This window comes from Taeniopygia guttata, chromosome 4 (assembly GCF_048771995.1).
Source record: "Taeniopygia guttata chromosome 4, bTaeGut7.mat, whole genome shotgun sequence".
NCBI lineage: Eukaryota > Metazoa > Chordata > Aves > Passeriformes > Estrildidae > Taeniopygia > Taeniopygia guttata.
In genome coordinates this window covers 47,291,086-47,310,173 of record NC_133028.1, presented here as the reverse complement: position 1 = coordinate 47,310,173, position 19,088 = coordinate 47,291,086, and the positions used below count along the sequence as shown (strand labels likewise).

The following is a 19,088-nucleotide window of genomic DNA, read 5'->3' as shown; positions in this document are numbered from 1 at the left end:
AAAATCTTTAGAAAATGCAATCAAGAATCTCACATTAAGTTCTCTGATATTTCATCAGAGAAATGATCTATCAGCTCTTTTCATTCTGCCACTTCTTTGAAAATTTAAATTCAGCATCTGCCAATGTTGATACAACATGAAAAAAAAACCAAAGATTTTTGAGAAAATAAGTTTTTAAATTGCTTTCTAAGCTTGATTTATTTTTCTCTTTAATTAAAACCCACCAACTTAGAAAGCTCTTATTTTTTCCTAATATACATACACATATACAGTAAACTAGTGCTTCCAGAAAAACAGTGTGTCAATGTGCAACAAAAATACAATTATCTTCAGAAACAAAGTCAATCTCTTTCTTACATTATTTGAGTGACAGCTTTTTGGTTTTGCTTTTTAACTATTATTACATCTTTTTCCAGTAGATAACAGCTTCCTCTGAATACACCCAAAATACTGCATGTGTAAAATAATCCAGACAATAATAACAACGACAACATAATAACTATATAATAATCTAACAATAACAACCAAAGGAGAAATACTAATTATTACCCAATCAGGGCAGAAAGTGACAGGCACTGCCGAATGTTCCACAACAATTTTCCAATCATTGCAAATTATAAGTATCCTACTAAATGACCTATCATACCAATTAAGAAAGGTTTTCTCTGGAAAAATGAGAAAAATTAAGCTTATGAAATAGAAGAACATTTAATCAGAGGAAAAAAAAAGATACTCACGTGTAAACATTGTAAGAAACCAAGGAATTGCATAAAGCTGCCAAAGGTGATGATGGGAGGAAGAAGACAAAAAAAAGGTTTGAGAACTCAAGTTGTCTATGACAATTGTCAACTACATTTAAAATTGTCTATTTTGCATGAATGCATTTAGAAAGGAAAATAACTGCAGGGGCAGATCTTCTATCACACAACTCTTAGCATCTCAGAAATTTTTTTCATCCCCAAATTTTTCAAATTAAACAGTTATAATCACCACCCTCACTAGTCTGGTTTGCAAAATATAACCTCCAAAGTCTTAAAGAACTCAAAAACTGTTGCAATTCTCAATAATATAAGCAAAAATTAGCCAAGGATGCCTGAAAAAGCATAAACCAATTTGATTTAATATATCTTTTTGACTATGGAAGAAAATTATTTCACAGAAATAACTAAAAGTTCAAATAATGATTTTCAAGAGAAAAAATAACCACCTCTGCCTTTTTCTGCTATGCTGATATTTATTAAAATGCATACCTGCCAGTGAAGAAATTAAGGGCAGTCTCATTCTCAGTAAATGCTCACTAACACCCAAGCATTTATATAGTTCTACTGTGACCATTTTGGGGCAGTGTCACCCGAAGGTGTCCTGCTTCAGCAATTACACCCCTACGAGACTCCTCCTGCTGCAACAGCTACAGAAAACCTTTAATGTCTGCAAACTTTCATACTCATGACATCATACAGAGAAAGAGCTAAGCATTTATGACACCTTAAGAATTTCTAATTTTTCAATGATGCATTTAGCAAGGCAAAGGCAAGAGGATCTATTTTCTTGAAACATCAAACTGTGCAGAAAGCTTCCATAAATTAGGAATGCAAGAGCGAGACAATCATTGTTAAATTGCTGTACAGCTCATGTGCTATGAAGATTTACAGTTAAACATAAAGCTTAATATATTACTTTTTAACTCATAAAAAGTGCAAATTAATCCTCCGATTGAGCTTTTCCTGGAAGTAAATAGATGAGGAGCAGAAAACATAATTGATATTATGTTAATAAATTACTTCTTATTCCATAAACTCTGAACTGGGTTATGGCCCTGACTAAATGATGTACACATCTGCTAAAAAACCTTCTTAGCATAGCTCTAAATTATATTCCTATGCCTTCATCTGAGTGACTGAGATCTGAACCATACTGTCCATAAACTAAGGAAGGTTCACTGACCCATTCACCACTTTTAATATTCAGCAGGCTTTTATGCAGCATGACCTCCAGCCCACCAATTGATTTTAAGTGTTCAAAATCCCAATCAAATCAATTTCTATCGCCACGTTAATCTTATAATACAATCATACTATTTCCCTGAGTATATCTATGTGATGTTTTAAATAGATGGCATTCTAGGAATAATAACATATCTTGTTCCCTGAAATATCCCAATGCAGTGGTTGTGATCAGATAATACCTGTTTATCTACATGTCTGCATGCAATACCTTGCTTCCCATGCAGTAGGAAAACAAACCTACTGCAGGGGATATTGTGGAATATCAAGGAAATAAAGTGGTTTATATAATAGGTACCTCCAAGGAAAGAGGAGCCTCAGTGTCCTGAGGCTCTTCTTTCCTTGGAGGTACCTACAATTTTAACCACTTTATTTCCTTGATATTTAACAGCAATTATTTCCTCCTTTTCATATATATGATTAAAATGTTTCACGGAAGCAGATCCTCATTTTCTCCTAATTTCACAAATTAGGAGAAAATCCATCATGAATACATTTACACAGAAATAAACAAAGAAAATACACTAAATGTGAAGCTTTGAAGAAGCTTGAAAAGGTAATCATAAGGAAAACCACTGCTTTTCTTTAAACCACCCACACCAAACCTATCAGCAGTGACATGAAAAGTAGGTCAGGCAATTTAAGAAGAAGGTGCGGGGCAAGCTTTTATTGAAGGGAGGTTTTCCTGTGACTTTAGCAACAACAATGCTTTAAGACAAGAGGCGCTGGTAAGCCGAAGAGGCTGTCAATCGATTATCAAGCAAGGAAAGAAAGGCCCACACGGGCGGCATCGCGGCCCGACGGCGCAGGGGAGGCGGAGCCGCTCCGAGCCCCGCACAGAGCCCGGGCCGCGCTCGGGCCGCCGCTGCGCGCAGCGCTCGACAATGCTGCCCTCCAGCGGCCGCCGCCCGCAACAGCAGCGCCGCGCCTCGGGAATAACTCGGGAAAAACTCGGGAAAAGGGGATCGCAACCCTGCAACCTGCTGGTCTTACTTGGCACTTAACTCTCCGGAGCTGCAAAATATACCTAATGTGTAATCAAAGCAGCATCTGAACAGCCGGAACAGCCTGAGAATAAGCCACATTAAAAAAAAAAACAGTCTGTAAAACCAACACATCGTTTCTTAGAGAGGCCTTGAAAGGAACAGCGCCATAATTATAATTTTGCTTTGCATCAGGGAGTAACGCCACCCATGTTCTGCCTCTCCTTTCCTTGCTTACTAATAGCATTCATAACTTCTTCAGGCTTACAAACACCTCCTTGTCTTAAATCATTATATTTGTTAAAATCAGAGGAAAAACTCCCTTCAATAGTAAGTTATACAGAAAAGTGTAACTTTTTTTTTTTTTCTGTATATACTTCAGCTGTACCATATATTGCAGTTTATATGAGGTGCCAAATCCAAAAATAAAGAGGTTTGGGGTTTTCTTCTGCTGTCTATTAAGTGCCTGTTTCTTTTTCTTCCTGTTTGATGCACGTGTGAAACAATGTTGTCCAACAATAGGCAGAATTTTATTTTGCTGAGTTGTTCTAACAACTGTCCCAACTTCTGCTTTTTGCTTTAATTTTCAGTTGTTAATAAAAACTAGTTTTTTGCTTTCTACAGCTTCTTGTGGGGGCAGGGGGATGTGGAGAGGGAAATGCTGAGCTCTTCTCCATTGATCCAGTGACAGGATATGTTGGAATAGTTCAAAGCTGCACCAGGGGAGATTTAGATTGGACATTAGGGAGCCTTTCTTTACCAAGAAGGTGGAAACACTGGAAGAAGCTTTCTAGAAGGTGGTTGATGCCCCGAGGCTGTCAGTGTTTAAGAGGCATTTGGAGAATGCCCTTTAACAGCACACTTTAAGTTAGCCCTGAGGTGGCCAGGCAGCTGGACTACACAAGCCTTGTAGGTCCCTTCCAAAGGAAATTGTCTATTCTTAGGAACTTCTTTCACCTTCCTGCTCCACATTTGAAAACCAGACACATGTACTTAGCTTCAATCCTATATGGTGCCTATATGGTGACAATCATATATTTAAAGGCTTCAGAAAGGTGCAAAAGATAAGGCAAATTGAACCACATTTTTAATATTAGATTCTATCCACCTATATGTACCTACACAAACAAAATTTGAAGAGCGATCACTTCCTTCACAGGATAAAAATATCAGAAATTCATTTTCAGGTAATTGTGTAACAGGACAAACAGAGAAAGCACTTCAAGGGCAGGATTTTTAAGATGAAACCCTATTACTAACACCTTGTGTGTATCACCAAAACCAAGCTAAGGTATCTTATTATGTCAGCAGCTTCAGCACAATGATATTAAGGAATTGCAATCAGTTTGCCTTCTATGTTAATTGATAGATGACAACTGTGTCTACCTTCCATAATTCACAGCTGAAAGTGCTTTAGAGTAGTTAATGGCAATCGCTGCACTTTTAGCAACACTGCATACTTCTTTGTTTTTCTTCATTTTCTTCTTCAACATGGTCTGCTGTTTAGGGTCAGAATTAGTAAAATAATGTGTTATACAGCATTATATAGGGTGAAGAAGAGTATAAACTTCCAGAAAGTGAGCAAAGAAGAACTGTAAGATTCACTGTATATATTATCCCTCTATTTATATGTAAATCACATAACCGCAGCAATGTACTTAATCCAGGCACCACATCAGCTAATAATATTCACAACGACTCAAGCTTCAGCAGCGTTCAATATTCTGGGAGCTACGTGACCTGAAGCAAATGAGAAGGGTGCCAGGAACACAATCTTCCCTGCAGCAGAGCCTGCTTTTCAATGATGAAAGATTAATCAGGGCTTACTTTGATAGGATTAGTACTCAAGCACGAAACTCTGGTTCAGATCTCATTACTACAGTGCATATCCTTCACCTTGATGGATCCTATGCTGCCTTGTTACAGTCACAAAAAATCACCTCTCTGACTAATCTAAAAGGCAGAATAACTTTTACTTACTAAAAAGAACCTGAACCCTGACAGATAATTCAGAAAGGACAAACTCTCTTCAGAGGTTCGTGTTAATTTTAGAACTTGCACGAGCATCCTGGACAAAATACACAGGAGAATTGTTTTGGTCATCTGAAGCCTTTAAAAAATAAGCATCAAATGCATTTATATAGTGATGTTGCAAAATTGCTTCTCCCTCAGAAACTTAAATGCTGCTGTTAACCCTTGCACTTCATCTACCCAAATATTTAGGCTTTCTACAGATAAATACTCCTCCTTCTCCTCACTTTCATCTCCCTCCCACCTGTCCTCCTCAGATGTGTGTCATCTGAAATACATGTGGCTTTCTCAAACTCCTCTCTTTATAAGGCAATACACTGGCTTTCTCTTCTGCTCATTTTAATACCACTGTATCTCCTAAATTTGTATTAGTCAATCATTATTAAATTAAATATTATTAAACATTATTAAATTAACATTATTAAATTAAAAACTCTCTCTAAAAACTAAAATATATACTTTCTTTTCTGTTACAATATTAATAAACAGTGATAATGACTATCTGCCAGTCCCAAACTCTCACAAATTCTTTTAGGAATGATATAAAACAAAGGACTTTCAGAGGCTTGGTCTTGCTGCTTCAACTTAAAATATTTCCTAAAAAGCATAAGGCTTTTCTGATATGCTAAACTTTGTATTGCTTATAGAAGTAATGCATATAAATTTCTTATTTATGAAATTTGCATTTCTACATCAACGTCTCCTAAGTTATCTTTTTCCATTTTGACCTCTCAGTTCTTATGGCGAACTGGTAATTATCAAACTTCTAAATGCCAAATATAGAATGATATAGACGATATCAATTAATGTAGTCTCTATGGCTTTGCCTAAATCTGCTTTTCAAAAATATCAATATTTGTAGGCAGACAAACATTTTTATTTTGGCTTTCTTGACTATACACACCTCTATAAAAAAAGGATGAAAGTTTACTATTCACAGTGATAGCTAGAAGTGAAGCTCTAAAGAAGGCATGGTTTTGCTTTTTCCAACAAAGCCCATCCTCTCCACTATTTTTTGGCTGTGTTCTTAGTTTTCATTTTCCTCCAACTAAGAGATTTTTTTTTTTCCAATGGAAGTATAAAATTTGAGTTCAGGTTATGCACTTGTCCCATATTTGAGACACACTCCAGCAAATGACTGCTTAGCATTTTCTAAGGTCTGACAAATCTACAAGATTGATGATCACGGACTTTTTCTGTAACTTGCAAAATAATGTGTAATTTGTGCTAATCAACAGCATTCAATTACCTGCAGTAATTTTGTTATTAGCACTTCATGAGTACACTAATTTTTTGTATATTAACCCACATTTCAAAAATAAATGCATATATACCTTTTAAGATGAATCTAAGTTATAATAACTGGCTAGTAGTATTTTTATTGTATTTACCATCCCAGCAGAACAGAAAGGACTAAAGCACATAAAACAAGAATCAAAACATTACCATTTTATCAGCATATTCAGAAAGGTCTACTAATATGAAGTTTCACTTTTGTCAAAGTGCTACTGAAGCAGTTCAGAAAGGCATCTTATCCCAGTTCCCCTCATTTTCCATTTTTTATTTCCTTTGGATAATATTTATAAGGATCCTTAGCACTTACATCTGGAATAAACCCAATTTCATTGAGGTGGTTACTCAGCTCTGGATCATGGAATGCAATCATCTGGGAAAACACCGTCAGGTACTCTGAAATGACAAATACAAGACTCTTGTCAAAAACACAAGGCATCACATGCTGCTAGCTCACAACAAAGCTGTAGGAAACCCATTCATTTTAAACCTACAATAAAATAGCAAGTGAATACCACTGCTGTACTCCTCATTACCATTACATTCAATATAGAGGAAGAAACATTTAATTTTTCTTCTTTAGTACTTCTCAGTTTGGATTTTTAACAATGGTTTAACTTGGCACACACTTAAGTTGTGATGCATGCTTGATATGCAAAGTTAAAGACTGTTAGGTAAGCAGCAAGGAGAAATACCCATATAAAAGATAAAATTTATTACATCTTCAGCCTGGCCTATTAGGTTGATGGGTACAATTTCATTAAGTTGTCTAAATAACACATGCTTTTAATTGGAAGATAAGCAGACAGCATTACACAGGACAGTGACAGATTTCTCTCTGATTTGCCCCTCTCTCAGTTTTGTCCACACTGTCACACACTCTGTTAGAAGAAAGCTGAAGAGGCAATAATTGCCATTTTGTAACAGATGATAATTCCTTTTCCTTCACGTGTCCAAGAACAGAGCACTCAGGGCGTGGACAGCCAGTCCTTCGGAGCAACAGAGAGAGAATGCAAACTCTGCTTCCAGAAGGTGCTGGCATCTCAATGCTCCACACAGTTTCTATCTACACAGAAGACACAAAGCAGCTCAAATTGCAGTGGGTAGTTAATGACACATTCTTAACCATTTCCTCTACCTTAAAAAAGCAGGGAAATGACACAGCATCTTCCTTTATGCGTTTATTTTTTTCTGACATACAACCCTAGAAAGGATTAACGAGAGTACTGAAAGAACCCTAAAGGATCCAATCTTCCAGAGTCCTTGATGATGCCAGATATAGAACAGGAACTCGGGAATGCCTACACTAATTTGTTTCACAGAATCCTACTGACCTGTATTTCTAACTTTGGCTGATACATATTTTTGCAAAGCTCCTTAGGAATAACATCAGGAAACCCTAGAGAGCAAAAGTATTATTTTATGGAACAGTATAACCTCTTGAGAAAAGTTTTACCAAGCTATTAATCTTGAAGTCTAAAGTAGTTGTCTCCAGAGGAACGTATTTATTCTTTTCATCTTTAGACCTTTACTGCAAGCAATCTTTCTTTACAGACAAAGGGATGCAAACATGTTCTCTGGAATAATTTTTCCTATTTTTTTATTCAGTTCATAACACCTCTTACCCATTGTCTTCCACACATAAACTCTCCTAACCCTGGCATTCTCCTCTTACATTAACTCTCTCCCAATTATCTAATATGTAAATGCTTTTAAAGTTTTGTTAATCAGTTCTTAATTACCTTCCTTGAAGACAAAAATGACAGGCACTTTAAAGCTGACAAGTTTCACAAGAAATATATCAACGAATTTATTTAAAAGAAATACAAGGACAGCAAGCCCTGCTGATACTCAGTATTCAATAAACATTCATAACTGCTTGCAATTAAAAACATCAATTACCACCTATTTCTTTCAATTACTAATGGCTTTTGAAACAGCTTCTTTTGTTTTTTAAAGACTATCTGGAACACAAATTATCTTCCCAACACAGACTGTGCCAAGGTAACTTTCTAGGTGGAGACAATTCCTTTCTCATGTTTCCATGAAATTTAAAATAACTTTTCAATTAGAACAGACATTCCTAGCTATTTTTTTAATTTATCTAAGTTACCTATATACTTGTTGAAGGCTGAACTATGGAACATTATTCCCCAGGGTTTTCCAACTCCTGTCCTGTATTGAATGACATCATCTGTTCAATAAGTCCCCTATTTTCAGGAATACTATAACTTTCATTTTCTGAAGAACCCCTAGTTTGTACTGTTCTTCTTCATTTTCACTTGTTGTCAAACAGCTCCTCTAACAGGATGACTTTGATCACCTGAAAGGCAAGCCTTTACAATGTAACACTAGAAAGACTATTTAGTGCTTTCACAACTTCGCAGGATGGACTGACTCTTACCCTGGATAGTACACAGAACACTTTGATGTTGTGTGCACTTCTTGATTTTTAATCCTGTCTGAATCCTTAACATTCCAAAATTTTCTTGCACAGTTACATGATTTTAACTGCATCCCAATTTTTCAATGCCTTGAAAAAGTGTATTTATATATCCAGAAACAACTCTACTTCTCTTAGAACTACACCAAATAAAGGGAACGACTTACCTTGAATAACATGAGAATTATCCTTCAGAAAGAAGTTATACAAATACTTTGGAATAAAAGCAGACATGCAGGCATATGCCAGAGCTGAAAGAATTTTAAAAAACAGATGCAATGTCAGAGGCAGAATTTAATTACACCTTAAAAAGTGCATTTTAACCAGATAATAAGCATAAATACTTAAATCAATCTGTACACAAAAATGATTGCATGCACAGGTATAATAGGAGTCATCATCCTAAAAAAAAAACTAGTTTTCCCACACAGAGACCTTATGTAAAGAAAGCCAAATACAAGACAATAAAAGTTTGGACTACACCTGTTATGAACAAATCACATTCTAAGAAGATAAAGGTTATATATCGAAAGCTGTTCTGAAACTTTCAGGCAAAACTACCATCAGCTTTTCTGAACAAAGCTGGTGTGACAGTTTAACACTTAGGTTAGCAAATAATACATTCACCTTAAGCAAGGCTGAACTACAGCTTCACTGTACAAGTGCTACAGCAGCATTTCTTCCTTTTTCTATTCAAGATTATTTGTGCTTTTTAAAATATATCATTATTATGCCTGGCAATAAACAGTACTTTAACCCCTGCTTGAAGAGCAGTACACCACATGCAGCTTTCAAAACTCCAACCATTTCTTTTGACCTGTGGCAACAAGAGCTTTAAAATTCCTTTGTAGATAAAGAAACTTTCCATCTCTAAGTGGATTCACACATCTGTCTACACATAGATACAGATGAGAGACTGTGCTTTTCTTCACACACTGCAGAAAAAGGTACTCACCTTCATTGTTAAAATTCAAGTACAGAAATGGTGCACAAAGAGAGTCAAGACCTAAAGAGAGAACAGCCATGAAGAAACACCACAAAAAGTTCATTTATTTTAATGCACAAGATGAAGACATTAATTTATAATGAAAATTTGCACACTAGATACTGATTCTGCATTATCAGGCCTTCACAAGTAATGGTGAGAACAACTGTGAAATATATGCATGAAACCAGCAGGGATTTCAAATTGTTCAGCTATAATGCCAAATTGATTATTCTGCCAAGGCATCCAAGAAATGCCAATTACTGTTCCAAGAACTCAGTAACTTTTGCAGTATTATCTTGAGGCTTAATAGCAAGCAACAGACTTTTCTTTTTAAAATCAAGTGTCTGAAACTGATGAAGACTGAATATAAAATAAAGAGTGGGGCAATACTTTATTCCAAATTAAATATAGGTTATTAGGATTTAAATTTGCAATAACCCATAGATTCATTCTTCAAAGAAAACAGAAAGGAAAGCATCCAAAAAAAGGGCTTATATTGTGGGGGTGAAAAGCAGGAGGTACTTTTAAGTCAGTCAAAGCTTTCCATTCAATTATCTGCCCTTGCCAACCAAGCAAACTCACCTTGCCAGTACACCAAATTAGGATGGGAAACAACCCAGGCCTTCAATACACGTCTGAACTTTGCATGACCCTCTGGTGATGACAGCAGTTCATCATATTGATGGCAACGAGGAATATCAACTTCAATCTGCGCCACAGCCAAGCATACAAAGAGAAAGGGATGAGTGGGGCAGCACTACAGCAATCTTGCAACACTAGAGGCAGAAGTCAGCCAAAATATGTAGGTCAGACCTGCTTCCTCCATCACTCTCAAAACCAAAACTGACAGGGAACCTAACACACTTGCCAAAGTTTAAAAATAGAGATTTTTTTTTTTTCTCCTTTTCTGCACTCTTATTTTTTAAAGGGTTCTAGCCCTTGAAAAAGGCAGAAAACAGACAATAGTTACAGTTTTTTTACTTCCAGACTCATTTTAGGTGGTAATAGTACTTTGCTCTAAAAGGTAAACAAATCAGAGTTCCCAATGTTGCAACCAATTTGATGGAAAATTTTTCTTTACCCAGCTGAAAGGGACAGTTGTTTGTAATGTCTTTTTGTGTCTGATAAGAGAACATTTGAGAACATTATCTTCTGGGAGAACCAAATTGCTCAAACCCCCATTACTGTGAAGCATAGCTCACATTACAGGACCTCAGCATTATGGCCACAAGGTCCAACAGGCACAACAAACATTTGGTAAACCCAGGATTTTTAACAATAAATCATTAATATTGTTCACTATGCTGCTTGCTGCTATAAAAACAGTGATTATAAAGTAAAAAGGGATTTCAGCTTCCCCATTTTGTAAGTTGAGTCAAAGTACTTGTGTCAATCTATTTTGCAAGATTTTTGCTACAGTGTAAGGCCGGAGGGCAAGGGAAATATTGCTGTTATCCACCATGTGTGCTGTAATAGGCAAGTGATGGGTGGGAAAGATCTTCAAATGACAATATCTGGTAACACTGTAAGTCTTACTTGTCTGTCTGTAGGAATCGGTGTGTCCTTATCAATGGCATCATATTTTGCTTCTATGGCACCCTAAATGTGGAAGAATATTTGAATTTAGAAAGCCCTCGCCAACATAAGTGCATATGACAATGTACATGCTGATATGAGAAGCTGACTGTTTTTGTTAAGAACTTTAGTTAGCAGAAGAACAGAAGATTCCAACAGCTTAATTTCAACAAAACCATCTTTATTCTGTTACTAACTCAAGACATAAAGACTTTTCTACAGATCTTCTCAGCATGATCTTCAGTCATTTTCAGTTGTTTACACAGAAAGCCATGCACTTTCTAGTTTCCCATTTTCAAGTCAAGAGATGCTCTCAGTTTAAATACAGTGCTTACCTCAGCTACCGGCAAGTGGCTTTCACCATCATCTCTAAAGGCACTGAATCCAGCTGCCTGTTAATTGATATTGCCAAATTGACTTAAGTAGTCAGTCCTTGCATAAAACTCAAGGCAGGAATATTAACAAGTCCATTTTAATGTTATGGGAGAGGAAAACACCCATATTTTACAGATGGCAAGTTGCTGAAGCACAAAAATGGACTCATTTCCTAAGACTCAGATTACATGCCTGACCAGCAGTTTTTCTTCACTTTTACAGCTTTTTTTTTGTTGATCGTATTATATAGTACTCAGAAAATCACATCCTAAGCTACATCTCCTGAATAACCTAGGATGTGTTATCTCTAAGAATCTTTATGATCTGCTGCTGCAGGATTGCAAGCAAGGTAAATCCAAAAGCTGGGTAGTCCAGCAAGTCTGCGAGGAGCTTTAATTTCTGGGAGATTCCATTGTCCAAAAGGACTGTATTTGATTGATTTATTCTCCATTCTTTCTTGGAAGTGTATTGATTGGTAGGTGAGAAAAAGACATTTCATGTGTTTTCTCCTGTTTTGTTCAACTACTGCTGACTGAAGCAGAAGGATTGGCAACTGCATTGTCAAAATATTAAAAATCAAAACAAAAAACCTCAGTTAACTACCAAATGTCAGGATATTATTTTCCACTGAAAATAATAATCAAAATTGAAGGCAGCCAAGTTCACATACGCTTTCTGAAATCAAATAACCTTAAAGAAAAAAAGCAAGTTGTCAGAACATCATCTTTATTTGCAAAATTTCATGACATTTTGTTTGAAATTCCAGTAACCTACCTGCCAGATCTTTAAACACATTCCAGCTTCCTTGTCAACCCCATTCCTAAGGCACCCCATCCCCAGTCAGTACTGGAACTGCTCTGAACACACTTACCTCAACACCCAACAAGGCAGCCCAGGTTATGCCTCTCAGAAGGGGAGGGATGTCAATCCTGGCTTCTTTCCAAATTTGGTTTTTCTTGTACGGGTAGGCCTTCAAAGAGAAGAGATTAACCACAAAAAAATGTTATCAGGTAACTGAAACAATTCAAATCCCAAACCTGGGACAGTCTTTCCCCATATGAAAGCAGCAAATACAAGCTTCACAAGAAGTGAATTTAATCCCTAACTGGAAGGCCTGGATGAAGGACTACTGTTTGATGTTAAAATATCTGCTCTTTCTCATAAATGGATTTATGTGCTTTGGTATATACTAAATAGATCTACTAATCCAAATTTGTACTATTTTCTTCATTATTTTCCTTTTCGTAATATGTATCCATCTTGGTTTTATTAAACATTTTTAGTTTATCCTTGATAATATGCATCAGCTCTCTCATTCTTAAACAGGAATCTATCTCTCTGCATATATGTAAATTAGGGGCTGCTATGCCTTTATCCAGTACAAAACTCACATTTATAACATGGCATTGCCATGCCATTGCCATTTACTGCTTGGAAATGCAGAAAAGTTACAGGCATATTTATACCTATAATAGCTTAATCTATTATGAAATAAAGGATGTAAAATTATTTTCATCAATAAATAACCAGGATTAGCAGAAGCTCTATTTCCATGTGGATACCTTAAAATACACTTTTATATTCACCAGTACTGAGAATAATTTGTTCTATTTTATTTTCAATCTTCTTATACTTCTGAAGGGTTTTTTTTCTTCCCCCTTTCCTAATGTGGTCTCTTGTACCTCTGCTTCCTTTTACAATTATTTGGTCTTTCAAAATCTTCCAATTAACAGACCAAATGCAATTATCCAGCATCACAAGGACTCCATACCTTCAACAGCCTGTCAAACAGGACAATTCTATTTAGCTGGTACTCTGTGTCCCTCTCCCGGATGATCAGAGGAAGAGTAGCAGCTGCAGAGAGCTCATTGCTACTATTGGAATGAGGTAAAGCTGGCTGGCTGGAAAAAAGGGGTAGTAATAGTGAACAACAAGAAAAACAAAACACTGAAAAGAATTAATACATGAAGCATTTCTTAGTCAGAAGCAAGAATAAGCTAATAATTTTGAATATTCAACATAAACAATTGATTTCCAGGACAGGGGCTAAGAGCCTCAGCTTGGTATCAGGGCCTGAAGTGCAGCCTGTTTATAAGCTCTTGAGTTTCAGAGCCAGACAAAGGCATGTTAGTTTTGCTTTTTGGAGGCAGCTGTGTCTAGCTGTGCAGTGTGTCACTCAAAGAAAACTAATAACTCAAAATTCAGCACGTTACAGATTTACACACATACTTACTCATCTTCAAGCAATGGATAAAATGCTTCTCCACCAACATCCTTCAGTCTCTGAAAGGAGAAAGAAAAATAATTTGTTATCAGAATGCTGCTCAGAATTCAAGTGGAAATCTTAGTGGAATACAAAAACTATTAAATAGCAATTCATTTGTCAAATTCAGTAACTTGCCTGAAGACCAAGCATTAGCTCAGTCCTTTGCCAGCAATGAAGCATATTGTTTATTCAACAATAAAACCTTTTGCTAATACAGGCTTTTGGAGTTGATGGAAGTTCTTCTGCCTAAAGATACCCATAAATCTATTTCCACACAAAAATAGTTTATAGGCACCATGGATTAATAGATCTATAGTATTACATAGTTAGTTGTTTCCTCATTATTCTACATGAGCTTCCTATCCAAGTAGCTGCAAACCAACTGCACAACTTGCTTTTATAGTTCTAATCAGGTCAGAAGTTATGCAAACTTGAATTCCCTTTAGGAAATACACAGTGACAGACAAGGTGTCAGCAAAGGTGACAGGCAAACATGGCTGGATTTTTGACTGAAGTTTTTAGACCTCTTATGGTGCCTGATTAATGTTTAATGCCATGTTCCCTGCAGTGCTCTGTTTTGCAGTTCAGCCCTTAACTTGCAGGCACACAGCACACAACCTGGTCCTCTTGGGGCTGACAGAAGAGTTCATTCTCTGTTCACTCAGTACTGCTCCTCTTTTGATTATAAGCATCATGCTCTGCCCTATAAAATGTGTCTGAAAAATTGCGCAAGTTCAAAAACTTATTTCAACTAAAGCCGCATGGTTCAGTCTTGCATCTTCCACAAAATGAAACTTCAGTATGAAATTATTTCTTGCTGCATTTATAGAAGTAGGCAGCAATATCTAAAATTACAGATCAAAATGTTTAAAAAAAACCTTAAAAAACTGCCCTCTAGTGAGAACAACAGCAGAAGCTGCGGAGTGTATTATATTTAAAATAGATGTTGCATATTTTTAACCTCTCTCCTGCCTTGCAAGCCCCACTGATCAACTGAAGAAAATAACCCAGTTCTTTGGTCTGCCTTGATGCATTTGTGTGAAGAAGTGCAAAGTTCTACCGAAGAAATGTGTTTACACAGTGTCTGACACACTACCTCCAGTATTAAGGTGGCAGAGTCAGGAGTCGCCTTCTCTTTTGCCCTAACCCTTGTATTATGAAAAGGGTTTTCCAAAAACAAAACTGACAGAATTTAATTTGCTACTATAAAAAGCAAGCTGCAAACAGTGCAGAATAATTTCCCAATTTGACAGCAATAAAGCTTTACATGAGCAGAGACATATAAACAATGAAAACATTTCAGTGATATATGCAGTAAATCTTGTAACTGATCATTACACCAAGTCAAATCATGAGTTATCATACGCTGATTTTCCCAATGAAGATGGACGAAAACCGCATTACAGCATTTTTGCAAAATGCTTTGAGGAGATCTTTTGAACTAACCATTCCATGCCATATATTCCAAAAATTAATAACTAACTCGCAGAAAATTGGTATCCAGTGTTAAGTATAAAGCTTTCAAGGAGCTGAAACTGAAATGAATTGGTTTACTTTTGGATAATGTGAGCCATTGACAGACAGTAATTAAAGCACACAGAAGATATTCCCAGAGCAAATAGTTGTACAAATTGTGGAGAATACCAAGTGGTACAGAACTATTTGCACTGCACTGGGACAAAGCAGGTAACAGAAAAAGGAAAGAGAAGGACAGAAGGCAAATCAAATTTACTAAGCTTTTGCAGGCAAAGCAATTTAACAGCACAAACCAGAATCTGACTTGGACACTAAGAAGCGTTCTCTTGGAATCAGTGGCACTTCTGTTGGTAGAAACAGCAGTAGGAGCTGCTGCTACATATTCCTTTTAAACAAATGTTTCTGCAGAGAAGAACGTAAGAAATGCACAATATCACTCTTACATTTCGGAGCTGGCACAGAGACAAAGTCACAGTTGTGTCATCTAGGAGGGAACTTCTATCTCGTCCTTGCCCAAAGCTCTCACCATCTTCTAATAGAAAGCTTCAAAAACAAGAATAAAAAAATCAGGTCATCTTATAACACGGGACTTGAGCTAGGAAAAAATCTCTTACATCAATAAATTTCCTCTTTAAAAGAAAGTATTAGGTCTTAGAAGTGTACTGTATTGACTCTGCATGGCATGAAACCTGCTATCTAGGGAATGTACAATAACCTTAAGTTATTCAGACTGCTTTTCCTGTAAAACATCACATTTTAGGTTTTTCATAACTTTGCTTTGCACATAAAGAAAGACTTATGAGATATGGGATTAATAATCCCTTTTATTCCTTTATCTTGTACAGAACAGGCTTGTCATTCATTGTGAAAAGCAAAAATAAAATATTATCATATAAAAGGCATGACAAAAAATCCCAAGCGAAAGTCTGACCTTTTCTGTTGCAGTCCATCTAAGGATACAAATGTATCCAAGGTAGAGTGTACAGAAATTTTCCATTATTATGGTATTTTTTAAATAGACCACATGAAACAGATTTTCAGAATTTAACCTAGCATTATCAGTGTCACTTAGAGATAGATTGCATTTCTGAAATTAACTCCTCATCTTCAAGATAGACAGTATGGTGGAAAATATTTGTCGCCCAAAATTGAAAAGTACCTGCATTCACCTATGGGCAAAGACCCTTCAAAAATCTCACACTAATTTTGATAACAAAATAACACTTAAAATCTATTTCCACCATTTTTCTTTTAAAAGATACTGCATCTTGGCTGTACACATACTTCATCTGGTTTTAAAACACACATTAAATTGATATATATAAGCACCTAATTATGCTATTAAGATCAGATCATAGGATTGAAACATTAGTGTTCTACATAAAATTGCAACATGAGCAGCAGTAAGATAAAAGTATCAATCACTAAAATGCTGTTACAGAGTTCTAAGTCATAAAACAAAGCATTTTGAAAAAAAGTAATTAGCTGATCTGCTGAATAACTGGGTTCTCCATTCAGTACTGCTGCTCTGTGAAAGTGAATTCAGAATGTGAGAATTCACTATACAATATATTAAATTACAAATATCCCTCTGAAGCACAGTGAGACGTTTTTACTAAAACTTAATACTATTTAAAAGTGTGCAAAATTTAGGGACTCCCATTTTAGTATTTTCCACTTCACCAGCATCTTTTCAAATTTCAGAAAGCAATAGGTAGGTGACAGATACAAGGTATTCAATTAATGCCTTAAACTGGGCAAGAGGGAAGTTTCCTTCTGTTCAAGAATGCCATTTTCAGTGTTTTTCACATGTACAAGTCTTTAAACTAAGTATGTTCTCTTGCAATCACTAGTGTTCTCCATCCATCCATCCATCCATCCATCCATCCATCCATCCATCCATCCATCCATCCATCCATCCATCCATCCATCCCTTTAAAGTGCTTCTGCACCCTTACCTGGGAAGTGTGCAGACAGGTGGCTTTGATCTAATGATTTCTTTGTTGACAAGTTCTTTCTCCAAGTCTCCTCCAGCCAAGCACCAGAGATAATAAACCTCTTCAATTGATCTTTCTGCTAGGTAATCATTATCTTCATCTGTGGGGAGAAATTACACAAAAATAAATTACAGCCTTATAGGCAGTTTGTATTTCTTTCTACAACTCTAAACATACTGTTGAAAAAAAAAAATATTCTGCTTGAAAGGTCATAACCTTAATGTGAAGTTAGAGGAAAACTGATCTTTCCTTTGCAAGCGCTCTTTAGGGAAATTTAAGGAAAGAAGTCATTAAAAATGCAGGTATTTCTGCAGCTTGCCATGAACCACTCACATAAATACCTTGAGTGTGGATTTTTGCTTCCTCTGTGCTTAAAAAAAACCCAAAAAACAAGTGTTTTGTACATAGCTCTAAGACTTAAAAAAAACCCCAAGTGATTCCTAATGAGTAGCTGTAGTCTCTCTTCACATACTACACTCATTCTAACAAGGTAAAAGATCTTTGTCTAGATTAGATTTTCTAAACATATCCAAATTTGTAAGAGAAAAAAACTAATCAGGATTTAAGAGCCATAACATTTTCAACATACTGTTGTTTAAAACTTAGAACTTTAATCTTTTAGTCCAGAATGTGACCTTTTTCACAAAGACTTTGCTTTCCAATACTTCCAAAAATCATCTTATGTTTTGATCTAGCAGAATTCAATTATCAATAGCAGAAAAAAATGACCTTATACATGCATGTGTCCAAAGTCTGAAGGCAAAAGATGACACTGCTTTTGCAACCTGGACTTGAATACTAATGTTACTTTTTCCCCCGAATTTGAAGCATAGAATTAAGATTTGACTCCTTTCACTGACACACATCCCTGAAAACATGTTTGTCCATGTCTCCTTCCATTAAACAACTTATTGCATTCATCTAGTGTTGTAACACTTAACAGTCTCTGTGAATATTTTGTTGCAATAACACTTTATTTTCCTTCCCCCTCCAATGGCATTTATCCCACTACCTGCTTTTACCTTTACATAATTGACTTATGTCTTCAGGTAGTGTTAAATTCGCACACCTTGGAGAAGATGAGAACAGACCAGCAGGTTTGTGGAAGGGAGGATAAAGTGGGGATACTTCACTGAACAAACTGTGATGTAGCAATTCCTCTGGAGTTGGCCTTAAGAGAAGAGGATAAAACAATTAGAGCAAACTGCTCCCAAAAATACTGCATTTTAGCAAAAAAAGGTCCCCAGTAATAAATATTAACAAGGTATTTTAAATTATATTTGGTTTCAGAAATTTTAATAGCAAAAAATGTCTACCAATGTTTTTCAATTCATGCAGCACAACAAACCTGTCTGTTTACAGCCCAGATTCAGACCTCTAATTCTTCTCTTTGAAACACTGAAAAGCACAAAACTGAGAATTTCTTATAGGTAGCCCAAATGTCAGTATTCCAAAAAAAGGTTCAGCAATAGCATTCACCAGGCCCTTGGACTGAATACTTGCCTCTTAGAAGGCTGGAACGTAAGGCATTTCTTAAGTAGAGCTATGACATTTTCAGAAAGGTCCTGGAACATAAGAAAAATATGGAAGAGGTCTGTTTATTACTGTCTTAATTTAGAAAGTCACTTGGCTCATACTTAACTTTTAACATACAGGAT

General features: G+C 36.1%; 1 protein-coding gene across 1 annotated transcript in view; it reads right to left on the bottom strand.

Moving 5' to 3' along the window:
* TBCK (TBC1 domain containing kinase) overlaps window positions 1-19,088 on the bottom strand; it is an 88,840-nt gene that overhangs the window by 43,274 nt on the left and 26,478 nt on the right. The window contains exons 9-21 of the mRNA XM_002196650.6: window positions 18,934-18,995; window positions 18,453-18,601; window positions 17,392-17,530; window positions 15,877-15,976; window positions 13,925-13,974; window positions 13,463-13,592; window positions 12,563-12,661; window positions 11,278-11,340; window positions 10,324-10,450; window positions 9,709-9,759; window positions 8,921-9,004; window positions 6,621-6,706; window positions 738-774 (exon numbers count right to left, since the gene is read on the bottom strand). Of these exons, the coding sequence (XP_002196686.4) occupies window positions 738-774; window positions 6,621-6,706; window positions 8,921-9,004; window positions 9,709-9,759; window positions 10,324-10,450; window positions 11,278-11,340; window positions 12,563-12,661; window positions 13,463-13,592; window positions 13,925-13,974; window positions 15,877-15,976; window positions 17,392-17,530; window positions 18,453-18,601; window positions 18,934-18,995 (1,177 nt within the window). The remainder of the gene's footprint in view (window positions 1-737; window positions 775-6,620; window positions 6,707-8,920; window positions 9,005-9,708; window positions 9,760-10,323; window positions 10,451-11,277; window positions 11,341-12,562; window positions 12,662-13,462; window positions 13,593-13,924; window positions 13,975-15,876; window positions 15,977-17,391; window positions 17,531-18,452; window positions 18,602-18,933; window positions 18,996-19,088) is intronic.